This window comes from Echeneis naucrates, chromosome 17 (assembly GCF_900963305.1).
Source record: "Echeneis naucrates chromosome 17, fEcheNa1.1, whole genome shotgun sequence".
Taxonomy (NCBI): Eukaryota; Metazoa; Chordata; class Actinopteri; order Carangiformes; family Echeneidae; genus Echeneis; species Echeneis naucrates.
In genome coordinates this window covers 1,368,751-1,382,572 of record NC_042527.1, presented here as the reverse complement: position 1 = coordinate 1,382,572, position 13,822 = coordinate 1,368,751, and the positions used below count along the sequence as shown (strand labels likewise).

At 39.5% G+C, this 13,822-nt stretch overlaps 1 protein-coding gene across 3 annotated transcripts; it reads right to left on the bottom strand.

The window, feature by feature from the left end:
• Positions 1 to 2,090: 2,090 nt before the first annotated feature.
• LOC115058307 (myosin-7) lies at positions 2,091 to 13,607 on the bottom strand. Of its 3 annotated transcripts, XM_029525642.1 has the most exons (40): positions 13,499 to 13,607; positions 13,239 to 13,263; positions 12,851 to 13,059; positions 12,633 to 12,776; positions 12,392 to 12,548; positions 12,271 to 12,298; positions 12,080 to 12,188; positions 11,863 to 11,955; positions 11,706 to 11,769; positions 11,420 to 11,518; positions 11,222 to 11,325; positions 10,993 to 11,131; positions 10,264 to 10,382; positions 10,029 to 10,178; positions 9,766 to 9,936; positions 9,365 to 9,674; positions 9,155 to 9,157; positions 8,594 to 8,667; positions 8,184 to 8,389; positions 7,926 to 8,049; positions 7,555 to 7,691; positions 7,135 to 7,390; positions 6,795 to 7,037; positions 6,530 to 6,706; positions 6,216 to 6,361; positions 6,046 to 6,136; positions 5,568 to 5,957; positions 5,341 to 5,467; positions 5,126 to 5,244; positions 4,853 to 5,049; positions 4,592 to 4,775; positions 4,347 to 4,512; positions 4,109 to 4,233; positions 3,722 to 4,030; positions 3,430 to 3,633; positions 3,042 to 3,338; positions 2,806 to 2,910; positions 2,599 to 2,694; positions 2,381 to 2,515; positions 2,091 to 2,216 (listed from the first exon to the last, which is right to left on the bottom strand). In XM_029525642.1, the coding sequence occupies exons 3-40, from the start codon at positions 13,049 to 13,051 to the stop codon at positions 2,196 to 2,198; spliced, it is 5,820 nt and encodes a 1,939-aa protein (XP_029381502.1). In that variant the 5' UTR covers positions 13,052 to 13,059; positions 13,239 to 13,263; positions 13,499 to 13,607; the 3' UTR covers positions 2,091 to 2,195. The 3 variants fall into 3 exon arrangements, with proteins under 3 accessions (XP_029381502.1, XP_029381501.1, XP_029381500.1); XM_029525641.1 differs by lacking the exon at positions 9,155 to 9,157; XM_029525640.1 differs by lacking the exon at positions 9,155 to 9,157 and having other exon boundaries at positions 2,599 to 2,910.
• Positions 13,608 to 13,822: the final 215 nt, after the last annotated feature.

The window sequence follows — 13,822 nt, the reverse complement described above, 5'->3', positions numbered from 1 at the left end:
TTTTTGCAACATATTTTACATAAGAAAGGCTCAGTTTACAATTCATTCACATTAGATATGTATAGTCAATTGTTTTCAATAAAGTCTGGTAACAAAATTTGGACAAAAGTGTGTTTTTCCTTAACAACTCTGGTTCCTCATCTTTTTAATATATTAAAAGTGGTGAGGCAGTTACATACAATTTATATTAGTGAACTTATTTTGAAAATTGAAGTTTTACGTCACGTTAAATGCAGTTAAATGATTTTATCTCCTACTTTTTCACTGAATAGAACAGAAGCAGTATCTGCCACAAGAGTGTCCAAACATTACAGGTAAGAATATTGCTGTGCCAGTTTTCAAATAGTATATACCTTCGCAATGTGACTGTGTGACTGTAGCATATTAATAATATTCCAATAATCAGCATGCTCTATTTTTATTGTAATATGTGAATGTTAGGTTATTTTATGCTGTGAATGTTGTATTATCTGGCTTAATGGATACAGATATTGACATTTTTAAACATCTTGTTAACCTTTCTCAAGAGGCCAAGGTATGAACTACAGTTAATTATTGTGTCAATTATAATTTTAGTAATTTCCCTAGGTTTTATACTGGGTTACGATGAAGCCTCAACCATGTTAGATAAGAAACCCACCAGTTCCTACAGTGAGCAAGAGCTGAGCACTTACTCCTCTTTTCACTGGAGGAAACCTCCAGTTTTTCTCGACCAGTTGGTTTGAAAGGAGAGAATGGCAGAGAGAGGAGAAAAGTCAAATCAAATCAAATCAGATTTATTTGTATAGCGCCAAATCATAACAAAGTTACATCAAGGCACTTTACATATAGAGCAGGTCTATACCAAACTCTTTATAAATTTATTTAAAGAGACCCAACAGATCCCCCGATGAGCAAGCACTTGGCAACAGTGGCAAAGAAAAACTTCCTTTAAGAGGCAGAAACCTTGAGCAGAACCAGGCTCAGGGGGGGCGGCCATTTGCCTCGACCGATTGGGTTGAGAGTGGGAGAGAGAGAGAGAGAGAGAGAGAGAGAGAGAGAGAGAGAGAGAGAGAGAGAGACAGGCATTGGAGGGGGGGGGGGGGGGGTGTAGGCAGGAACATGTTGTTGCATGAAGTTCATGGAGTTGAGCTGTAATACAGAATTCATGCTATATGGGACCAGCAGGTGTTGCAGGAAGTGTGTTTCAGTGGGAGAGGAGAGAGCAAGAGTTTACAGAGATAGAGACTTTATTGGTATTATACAAAGTTGACCAAAGTTAATTGGTCAAAAAAAGGTGATATAGTATGTACATTCATCATGGCTCTATTACCTCTGTGGTCATTACCATTGAAGAGCAACTTAATGTTTTACTGACCTCTAGTGTTGTAACTGCAGTGATGCAGACATGTACTTGGTGGTGCGTCCATCAGCTGGCAGATCACTCTTGGTTATGATTACCAGTGGAGTTTGGATTGCCACACAAATTGATTAATATCACTGTTAGCTGAATGTACAGTCATAACGCTACGCTAGACATATTCACACAGAAACCTAATTAATTTTTGATATCGAACATAAAACTGTCCATAGAAATCAAGTTGGCAATGAAAAGCCACTCCCTTTAAATGCTATTTTGGTGGAATTACTAAAGTGAACTATAACATATGTTTAAAAGAAAACATTACTACAATCAACAGTAATTTTTTGATGGTTATTAACTGATCTTTGGGAGAAGATAATGGGCAGTTTGGACTGCATACAAAAGTTTGCATGACTGATCAATCAAATTTAATTCAAAATAGTGCTGTGTCTAAATTGATCCACGTTTGTTCATATTTTTTTTAAACCATGAAAAAAAATAAATTTTGCTTTCAAATTTCTTCTTTGAAACCATCTAATCTTAGCTTAGATGTTGTGTAGCCATATCCTGATTTTTCTATAAGTTTGAACTTTTGGCATATGAAACTTTAGAGAAGAAGTGACTAGATCTATGGTAAACCATTAACTTGTGACAAACATACCTAGTCAACATTAGTAACACCATGATTATAAGATGTCTTTTTGCAACAACATGATGAATCAACGAAAACAAAAAAACCCAAGACTTATTTTTGAGATGCACAAATTTTATTCTACTGAAGAATCAACATGCTTAGGGAGACACCATTATTCAGACGATTAGTGACTCAGAGCAAGAATTCATTCCATGGAAGCTACTCCTCGTCGTGTCCTTTCTAAATCAAGAAAAAAAAGAAAGAAAGGAAAACACAAGTTTAAAGGTTTATTGAGGCAGTGGAGCTATGCAAAAATTGCAGTGTTGTCAATCCACTATCCTTGTAGTACAGTAACAGCATTTAAAGAAGAAGAAGAACCAATTGTAATAAATATTAAGACTGACCTTGGATCCCACATCACGACTCCTAGCACGTAGCTTGTTGACCTGAGACTCAGCTATATCAGCTCTCTCCTCAGCTTCATCAAGCTCATGTTGTACCTTACGGAACTTGGTAAGGTTACTGTTGGCCTGTTCCTCCTGTAGAGCAGACAAAAATGTATTTTCATCAGTGACTTTTGTTCTAATTATGTTACTTTCGCCGGTATACTTTAAGTACTTACAGCTTCTTCTGCAGCTCTCTTGTAGGATTTGACCTTGAGCTGCAGCTTGTCTACAAGATCTTGTAGACGAGCAAGATTTTTACGATCCTCTTCTGTCTGAAATGAAAGGGGAGGGATTAATAATATATATGCATACTTACATATAAAATTATTCCAATAGAATTTACTCACAGTGTTCCACAATGTTATAATTAAACTGAAACTTACCTGATAGGTCAACTCTTTCATTCGTCTCTCATATTTTCTTATTCCCTTCAGAGAATCGCTGGACTTTCTTTGTTCAGCCTCAACTTCTGCTTCCAGTTCTCTGATCTGTTGAGGGAATGAAAATTGAGTTTCTTTTGGTGGAAATGTTGAACTTCTAAAATTCAGTAGTTTTTCGAGATCATTTTGTGACTTCTTAATATTGCTCATTTGATTTCCTGAAAACGATTTATACTTACTCTGGCCTCAAGCTTCTGCACCTGCTTCTTGCCTCCCTTCATGGCGATTTGCTCAGCTTCATCCAGACGATGCTGCAGGTCTTTAATGGTTTGTTCCATGTTCTTCTTCATGCGCTCCAGGTGAGCACTGGTGTCCTGCTCTTTCTTCAGCTCCTCTGCCATCATGGCAGCATCAGTTATGGCCTTCTTGGCTTTTTCCTCCGCATTTCTGCACTCTTGTACCGCTTCCTCCACTTCAGTTTGAAGCTGGGACGTATCAGCCTCCAGCTTCTTCTTTTGGTTTAGAAGACTGGTATTCTAGTTTGATATAAAATGTGCAAAATGTTCAGTTTCAAATTAGATCATTAAATAACCATGGCAAAACATAAAGATCATCATGGTATTTTACCTGTGAGTGCAGGAGCTGCACCCTCTCACTGACATCTAGTAGCTCTTGCTCAGCAAGTTTGCGACTTCTCTCAGTTTGTTCCAGAGCAGCTCTGAGTTCTTCCACTTCTGCCTGCAGCAGGTTGTTACGTCTCTCAACAATGGCAATGTTTTCTTTCATGTCATCAGCAGCTCGCAGAGCGTCATCAAGCTGGAGCTGGGCATCCTTAAAGACAAAAAAGGCCCCAAAGGCCCTCACATTGAGTTGTTTGTAAAATATGGTCATAGCTGAATCCGCTCCAGATCACTCATACCTTTAGATGTGCATGAAGAGATTTAAGTTGCTTTTGGGCCTCAGCTGCCTGCCTGTTTGCCTGGCTAAGCTGGATCTCCATCTCATTCAGATCTCCCTCCATCTTCTTTTTTAAACGAAGAGCCTCATTCCTGCTGCGAGTCTCTGCTTCAAGAGAGCTCTGAAGAGTGTCCACAATTCGCTGCTGGTTTCTCTTTGCTTGCTCCATCTCCTCATCTTTCTCAACAAGCTTACGCTCAATGTCAGCCTTCACCTGGTTGAACTCAAGCTGGGCTCTGAGAATCTTTCCTTCCTCATGCTCCAATGAGGCCTACAGAGGCAAAAGGTTACATTTTAGGGATTTTACTTGTTGCAGACATGTTAAGGTTCTTCAGGGGGAACAACATACCTCAGCTTCCTCCAGAGCAGTTTGTATCTCTGACTTCTCTTGTTCCAGCTGTTTTCGGATCTTTTCAAGCTCATGAATACTCTTTCCATTCTCGCCAATTTGTTCAGTGAGGTCAGATATTTCCTCTGAGAAACAAAAAGTGACATCATCAGTGTTCTCTACCAGAGGTGTATGCTGGTGGAACTCTGTACAGCAGGTCTACAGAAATCCAAATACAAATCTTGGCAGGGGATCTTACCCTGTAGGTTCTTGTTCTCTCTCTTCATGGTCTCCAGATGTTCAAGAGATTCTTCATAGGAGTTCTTCAGTTTGAAGAGCTCAGTACTCAGAGACCTGGCTTCCTTCTGAGAGCTCTCCAGCTCAGTTTGAGACTCTTCATACTTCTGCTTCCATTCTGCCAAGACCTGAAATATGTGTGCTTACATGTTGCTATACTCCCAATTTGTCATTGAACAGAGCAAAATGACCGCATTTAAATTCTACCTTATCAAAGTTTCTTTGTTTCTTGTCCAGAGCAGCGGCAGCAGCATTAGACCTCTCCACATCCACCATGAGATCTTCAATCTCATTCTGCAGTCGGTGTTTGGTCTTCTCCAGAGACGAACATTTAGCATTCACCGCTTCAACAGCCTCCTCAGCCTCCTGCAGACGCTGAGCCAGCTTTTTCCTAGAATACATTTAAAATTTGTTCAGGGTCTGTTGCTCTTAATCCAGATTGTTGGATTTAAAATAGATTTTACTCACTTAGCCTCCTCCAGTTCCTCAGTCCTCTGGATGGCATCAGTTTCGTACTTAGTTCTCCACTGAGCCACCTCAGAATTGGCCTTTGACATGCTGCGCTGCAGTTCAGCCTTGGCCTCCTGCTCCTCCTCATACTGCTCCCTGAGCAGGTCACAGTCATGACGGGAAGACTGCACTGCGTGGGCTAGAGCATTCTTGGCCTGTAAGAAAAGCATATATTAATGTTTAATTTAATTACTTTGTATTAGATGAGGTCTCTTGCTATGGTTTTATTACCTTTATTTCTTCTTCCAGTTGTCTTTTAAGGTCTTCAATTTGCTGGGTGTAAGACTGTTTTCCTCTGGTGAGTTGAGACACCAGGGAATCTTTTTCCTCAAGCTGCCTTGCAAGTTCACCTGTGTGAGTTTAAAAAATAAAATGGTCATAGCATCCCCAAACAACACCTCAATGAAATGAAATGAAATTGTATTTAATATTTACTGTCCAAATACCATTTTCAGTTTGAAGCTTTGCTCTTTGCATGGTGAAGTCGTTGATGGTGCGTTGTCCCTCTTCAGACTTTGTTTTGTATTCATTCATCTGGTCCTCCAGAGACCTACACATTTTTTCCAAGTTATTCTGAAAAGAAAACATATGAAAATGACACATAAACTACTTGAAAGAACTCACATTCAACAATGGCAGTCCAACTACACTACTATTTATAAGAGCCATTTACCTTTGCCTTCACAATATGCTCCATATTGGAGACCACATCATCCAGTTCCAGTCTGAGCTCACTCTTCTCCTTCTCCAGCTTCTGCTTGACTCTCTGCAGGTTGTCGATCTGCTCTCCCAGGTCAGCAACACTGTCGGCTTGTTTCTTTCTGAGCGTGGCAGCAGTGGCTTCATGCTGCAGAGTGGCCTCTTCAAGGTCTCTGCGGAGTTTCTGGAACTCAGCCTCCCTCTTCTTGTTCATCTCAATCTGGGCAACTGTTGCTCCTCCAGCCTCCTCCAGCCTCTCACTGATCTCCTCCAGTTCTCTGGACAAGTCTGCTCTCTGCTTCTCCACCTTGGCACGGGCAGCTCGCTCTGCCTCAAGCTCTTCTTCCAGCTCTTCAATGCGGGCCTAAACCGAGAGCCAAATTACTTTTGCATGGAATGGGTATAAATTGTGACATATGTGAAATCGCACATCCCTTTACAAGCAACATTACCTGCAGCTCTTTCAGTTTTTTCTGGAGCTGGGCACTCAGTGCCTGTTCATCCTCTATTTTGCCATTGAGTTGACTGATTTCAAAATCTTTCCTGCGGATGAAAGAAGTTAATTGTACCAGCTGACAAATGGCCAAAAATTTATTTGTGTTTTGAAAGTGCACTTTATTACTTTTTCAGCCTCTCTTCGAGTTGCTGCTTGTCATTTTCCAGGTCCATGATACTCTCCTGAGCCAATTTTAGATCGCCCTCAAGCTTCCGCTTTGCTCTCTCAAGATCCATACGAATTTTCTTCTCTTGTTCTAGGGATCCTTCAAGCTGTGGGTGGTAATATATTTATCTTTCTCAGTAATCAATCAATCAATATTTTCTGTGTATAACATCCACCTCATTGTGTTAACTCTTACGTCGCCCACTTGTTGCAGAGAATGACTTCTGTAACATCATAAAAAAATTTAAATACTTTTTTTTTTTTTCTATACATACATCGTCCACTTGTTGCTCCAGCTTGGCCTTGGCCTTGGTCAGAGAGTTGACTTTGTCTTCTTCACTCTGCAGGTCATCCAGTGTTTGCTGGTGAGCTTCCTGTAAGGCTTTCTTTTCCTTGGTCAACTTGGCAATGATTTCATCCAGTGCAGCCATCTCCTCAACCAGGTTCTTCACCTGTGAATCATTAAAAGTGGCATTATTGGATATTTCCTTCAACTCCTAATCTGTGTTGTGGCAAATGGCTGAAGTTAGTTTCTGGTACCTTGTTCTCAGTGGCATGCTTTTCTTTCTCTACTTTGGCCAGAGTTAACTCTAAGTCATCAATGTCCTTCTTTAACTCAGAGCACTCATCCTCCAGCTTCCTCTTCTTAGCGGTCAGTTCAGCATTCATCTCCTCCTCATCCTCCAGTCTCTCTGTCAGCTCTTTGATTTTTGCCTCCAGCTGAATCTTGCTCTTGATCAGCCCTTCACATCTTTCTTCAGCATCACCCAAATTATCTTGTTCCTGTTGATAAAAAAAATAAAGATTTCCATTGATCACAAGTAGAGTTCTTTTGACGTCAGTATTAATTATTCTTAAAAGCACTAGATTATCAACATACAGTTTGAACTTGGAGCTGGAGGTCATTCTTCTCTTGGAGAAGGGAGACCATTTTTTCTTCAAGTTCCTTCCTGCGGGCTTCTGATTTTGCGTAAGCCTCTTTCAGTTTGGTAAACTCTTCTTTCATGTTGGCCATCTCCTTCTCAGTCTCTGCGGACTTCAAAAGAGGCTTGATTTTGAAGAACATCTTCATCCAGGGCCAGTTCTTGACACCCATGAAGGCACGGATGTTCCACTGGATTACTAGCAATGCATCTCTGGGGGGAATGGTTTGTTGTTATCTTTAGTTATCTTTAACTTGATGTCAATAAAATGTCTTTGGTATGCATCAATTAATTTCAAATTGCCACAATTTTCTTTTGTATTTGCTAGTCACTGGAATGGCAACTCATTATTAAATTTTGGCCATGTTCATATTTACCTGCGTTCAACAATCTTCTGGAATTCAATTCTTGCCAGAATGCCTCGTGACCGGGCTTGAATACCAGTGATAATTAGTGCAAGTCGGTCATCTCGCATCTCTTCCAGCTGACCCAGAAGTCCAGCTTTGAAGAATACCTTTTAATTGAGGCAGATTCAGCTTCACATATATCATTACTGACAATAAATTCTGCTTTGATCTACAGTGATATCTATAAACAATCCCATCAGAACCATCATTAATCAGTCACATTCAAAGAGTTGCAAAAAAGTTTTAAATGTACTTGTTTGAAAATCAGCTTCACTTCTCCATTCATCCATCCATCGATTCAACATATTTGTTACACAAAATGGATTTAAACCAATACTGACCTTGGTGTGTCCCAATTTGTACTGGTTATGGTCAATATCAAGAGAACCCAACAGTTTCTCAGCAGCCTTCTTGTTGTCAATGAACTGTCCTTCAGGAATGGCATTAGGGTTCAAAATACGATATCTATGACACAAATAAAATGTATAGGATTTTACATGTTAGGATTAAGTGAAATACCTTTTCGGACATCACAACAACTCTGACAAGACAATCATCTGTTTTCACTAATAGTTGTAGATGTGTGCTTGTTCATGCACCTTTGTTTGAAATCGCCGTAGAGGATCCTGTTGGGGAACCCTTTCCTGCAGATCCTGATGCCTTCCAGCACACCGTTGCAGCGCAGCTGGTGCATCACCAGAGGATTCTCCATGGCCCCAGGAGTCTTGGTCTCATTGGGGATGATGCAGCGCACAAAGTGAGGATGAGTCGACCTCAAATTGGTCATCAGCTTGTTCAGGTTCTCCTGCAAGTTTTAAAATGCACAACTTGAAATCATGCCCTATCAATCGTGACTATGTGATAGCCATGGGAGAATATATGTAGCTTGAAATAAAGATTTTTAATTGGTGAAATTAGTTAACTACCCAAAATGTTATATGTGCTAGATGTGCCATCTATCTCAGAGCTGTAATCTCCATCTGAAAATGTGAATTAACAAGTATCTTACCCTGTGCAAAGCTGATACAGTTTGGAAGGAAGAACCTTTCTTCTTGCCACCACCTTTTCCCTTTCCACCGCCATCTTGAGATAGAAAAAAAAAATTGATTTAGTCAATAGAAAGTTTTGTATTTAAACCATCAACATGTTTTTCTGTTATTGCGCTCAGGTTAAATGTGTTCACATTTACTTTTTGTGTAATTCAACTTTGCATTTGATGTCTGCACATTTTATTATTATTTTTCTTTTGTTATTTAATGATGTACCATCCCATTAGTGACTGAACCTTAGACTATTTTTAAAGATGGATATAGCCTCCATGACACCAGCCATATGTAGGTTTCTGAAAGTTAACCCTCAAGGTTGCTGCACCATTGTTGCCACCCAGGCAGTGCCTGAATTTACCCAACTCCCTGGGTACTCAGAAAAAGAGTTTTGTGGTGCACTGTTGGGTGGACTGTGGTCATCATGCCAGCTGTGGCATGGATATGACTTCTAGTCTTTGTACATTAGGGTTATAGGTGAGGCAGTTTAAATAGGGCTTTTATTATTTTGTTTGTTGTAGATTGACCTGCTTTTGGAGCAAGGTTCAAGTGCCCATTGGAAGACGTATTTTGCACTTCTGTGGCTTCATGTTTTATCAATCATGGTTCCTGCTGATATAGGAATAAATTATGTGGCATCATGTTACAAGCTAAAGGGGAGATGTCGACAAAAAACAAATTAAGGAAAATTACGTGCCATTTGTTGGGATCAGGATGACTGGTAATCATCAACATACCTGAATCAGCCCCAGCATAGTTGGCAAAAAGTAGGGATAAAAGTTTAAGGTTAGACTTCTGAAAAAGGCCGACCACAGTCTCATTCAGAGGGTCCTTGTTCTTCACCAGCCAATTGTTGATATTGTAATCAACAGTTCCAGCGTAGTGAACCAGGGAGAAATGGGCCTCTGGTTTTCCTTTGACAATTCTGGGCTTCTGGAAGTTGTTGGATTTCCCCAGATGGTTGTCATAGAGCTTTGCTTTAAAGGTGGTATCAGAGGCTTTGGGGAACATGCACTCCTCTTCAAGGATGGACATGATGCCCATGGGCTAAAAATACCAAAAGAGAGCAATGATAAAATTATGAATTCACATTTTGTAAGTAACACTGATTTATTCATGCAATTGCTCAGTTACTTACCTTTTCAATCAGATCAATACAGGCCTGCAAATCCATTCCAAAGTCTATGAAGGTCCATTCAATGCCCTCTTTCTTGTACTCTTCCTGCTCCAGTACAAACATGTGATGGTTGAAAAACTGTTGCAGTTTTTCATTGGTGAAGTTGATGCACAGCTGCTCAAAGGTGTTGAACTGGAAAGACAACAATAATTCAAGCAAAGGTTGAAGAGGAAGGTAAAAACAGTGACTAATGTCTCTTAGCTTTGAATTTCATTTAAACTCACATCAAAAATCTCAAATCCAGCAATGTCCAGTACACCAATGAAGTACTGACGAGGCTGTTTGGTGTCCAGGGATTGGTTGATTCTTACCACCATCCACAAGAACATCTTCTCATACACTGACTTTGACAATGCACCAATTGCATAGTACACCTTAGGAAGAAAATTTTTATATTAAATTAACTTGAAATTTTTATTAAATTATACTATTCTCAAAAGATATCAATCTCTTCTTTACCTGGGCAACATTTTGTCCCTTGGTGACCCACTCGTTTCCTACTTTGACTCTGGGATGACAGAGACCTTTGATGAGGTCAGCAGAGTTCAGGCCCATCAGATATGCAACCTTGTCAGCATCTGGAGAAACGAAGATGTATATAACATATATACAAACATCTCTGCAATTTTAACCGGCTGTTGGACTCTCTCAATAGCCCCAACATCAATCAATTAATATAATGAGGTTATGTTGTTAATTTAGATATTTAGCCAATTGCATTGATGCATAAAATAGATTTCAATGTCTCAGAGGGGTAATTTTGAAAGTGTACAATTTTACTTATAAAACTTCAAAATAATATCAGATCAAAATTGATGTGGTGGATCAGATATGCTTGTCATATAAAGCACAGGGATTTAAGGAGATAGAAGGTTTTGTTTGCCCTGACTATGTCACTCCGTCTCCGAGCAGAAAATGTAAAGTCTGAGCTGAAAAAAAGATTTTAAATGCAGTGGTAGGGTTAGATAATGAAAGGGGAGCCTAACGTACCAGGGTACAAATCAGTGTGTATTAATCTGTGACACAATGTGAATCCAGCTACTGTACTCGACATTTTATTTCATGCTAAGCCATAAAATTTCATTCATTGTCAAAATATTTGCTTGATTTACAGTCTACAGAATTGAAAAATGTTTAATCACTAATAGCAATAATAATACCAGCATTGATTTAAGTTTTTTATCCTACCCTCAGTCCCATCAGCCTCTGCCTGCTCCTCTCTCTGCTTCTGCTTGAACTTCATGTTGCCATAATGCATGATGGCACCAGTCAGCTTGTAAATGCTGTTCTTCTCTTCTTGAGTGAAGCCCAGCACATCAAAGGCATCCTAATGACGATAAAACAAAGTAATTCTGACATGTCTTACTTTGTTCTAAATTGATGATTGACATTGTTTATTATAGTGAATCAGACTCACATCAGTGGCCATCAGCTCTTCAGCATCATTGATAGAGGCTACTGTTGTCTCTCCTTGGGAGATGAAAGCGTAATCATAAGGGTTGTTGGTGATGAGCAACATTTCTGAAAAAGAAATAAAAATTTCATAAAATGTCTTACCAAATCAAAGTACACAAATACTTCTTGTTAATTTACAGCCCACATAGCAGATATATACCCAGAAGTTCAGGCTTTTGCTGAGACAAGATCTGGTAGAAAATATGGTAGTCCCTCTCAGCTTTGAGTTGGTAGGTCACACGAGACTTTTCCAGGAGGTCTGTTAACACACAAGTGTCATTATGTCAGTTTTTGTCAAGAAGTTAAAGTTAAGTTGTTAGTGTAAATTTGTGTTGGCCAGTTGAAACACTGGAATCCTGCCCATGCTGTATCCTGCCTCTTACAGACTAAAATTCAAAACCACACACCCTTATAAAGAGTAAGAAAAAAAAAAGAATAATCCTTACAAGTTTCAATGTCAGCAGAAGCCAGCTTTCCTCGGTTGTCAAAATGAATTCTGATGAATTTACCCTAAAAGAAGAAGTTGTTATATTTCTAGAAAGAAAAAAAAAGATTGATAATCAAATGATAATCAAGTAGTCTGGTGCAGTCACAGACACTTACAAATCTGGAGGAGTTATCATTCCTGATGGTCTTGGCATTCCCAAAAGCCTCCAAAGCAGGGTTAGCCTGGATGATCTGATCCTCCAGGGTTCCCTGAGTTTGTGAAATAAAGGACGAGCTTTAGGTTTACTTCTAATTTTGGAAATGGTTTAAAGAAATGACTTTGCCAACAATATTTTGGGCATATCGTGTAAATATATGTGTATGTCTTCCAAACCTTCTTCTCAGCTGCTTGATCTTTCTTTCCAGAAGGAACAGCTGCAATGCTGGCAAAGTACTGAATGACACGTTTGGTGTTGACTGTCTTTCCAGCACCAGATTCTCCACTGAGTAGAAGAAACAGGAAGATTTAGGCCATGGACCAGGACCTTTAATCACTAAAGAGAATGTGTTGACTGTTTGACTTACGTGATGAGGATTGACTGGTTTTCTCTGTCTGTAAAGGGGGATAATCCAAATATCTATTGAAACTGTCATCTATTCAAACCTGCATATTTAACCAAGACAAATGATGAAACATATTGGGTACCTGCCAGCATGTATTGGTAGGCGTTGTCAGAGATGGAGAAGATATGAGGAGGCGCTTCAGTCCTCTTCTTTCCTCTGTAGGCAACAACCACCTCTTGGTTGTAGACTGGCAGCCACTTGTAGGGGTTGACAGTCACACAGAACAGCCCAGAGTAGGTCTGCCATATTGAGAAAGATGAAGGTTTCAGGTGCTGAGATATCTTATCAATGGAGGAAAGATACAGATGAAATTATTGACTTACATAAATCATCCATGCTGCGTAGCGCTCTTTGAGGTTGAACAGCACAGCAGGCTCATGAAGGAAGGTGAACATCGCCATGTCTTCAATTTTATCAAACTTCGGCGGGTTCTGAGGGTGGACGTCACACTCCTTCACCGTCACAGTCTTGAAAAAGAAAATAATTAATTTTACAGTCACTGTCTAAAAATATGTTCTTTGACAACTTGAACTTTATCTACCTTTCCAAATTCAGTGTCAGCAGTGACTTTGTCACCATCTCGGCTGGTGATGGAGGCTTTGACATACTCAACCTCGGGGTCTGGAACAAAGCATTCCTTCTTCATGTCAAATGGTCGAGTCTGGGCCTCCAAACGCTCCTTATCTGACTTCCTCAGAAAAGGAGCTGCAGGCCCAAACTCTTTCATGGCAGCATCCCCCATTTTGTAACCTTTTAACAATAAAACATAGTTTAGTGTTCTGTAATTTTCATAAATGTATGAGCATACAAAAAAAAAACATCCATAGGATAAAGATTTTGTATGAGGATGCCTTCATATCCTCATAAAGGAAAATTTGATGTTAATTGTTATGTATCTTAAAAAAAAAAAAAAAAAGTGTGAATTTTACCTGAGCTGCGTTGTTTGACTCTGTTCTATATACAGCAGACAGAAAATTGATTAAAATGAATATGAAAATGAAAATTGATTTCGTATAACATATAAAAGAAGGTTAACTGATAGAAGTCAATATATATTAGTATATATGAGTAATTTCTCACATCAAGTTTAGTTAATTAAATTTAGTCATAACATTTTAAACAAACACTATCAACAATGTTCCCTCATATTCAACATAGCAGTTCCCTACTTGAGTAGGGCTTTTCTTACCTTTGACCGTCAAGCTTTGCAAGTGAAATGATGTATCCAGTGGCTGACAGCAAGCTGCCTCTCCGCTAATAAAGGTTGTTAGTCAACCAAATATGGGGATGAATATCAGAGAAATGGCATCCAAGTTGCCTATCACATTAAGCATTCTCCAAATTGGGTAGAGCCCAGTGCTTCTATTTGTTGCTCTCACCTTGTGGACAAGGCCAGATGGGACCATGACAAAGAAAGGGGGAGACAGAAGTGGTGGAGCAGAACAGACTACAATCTGTTCTATTGTGTTCCAGCAAGTTATATACAATAATTTTTGAATTATCATTGACAGAC

Coding starts and splice junctions, on each gene's coding strand:
- LOC115058307 (XM_029525640.1), bottom strand. CDS start 13,051: ATGGGGGATGCTGCCATGAAAGAGTTTGGGCCTGCAGCTCCTTTTCTG. Junction 11,132..11,221: donor AAGAGCTGATGGCCACTGAT/GTGAGTCTGATT, acceptor TATCGTCATTAG/GATGCCTTTGATGTGCTGGG. Junction 5,050..5,125: donor AACTGGAAGAAGAAATAAAG/GTAATAAAACCA, acceptor CTTTTCTTACAG/GCCAAGAATGCTCTAGCCCA.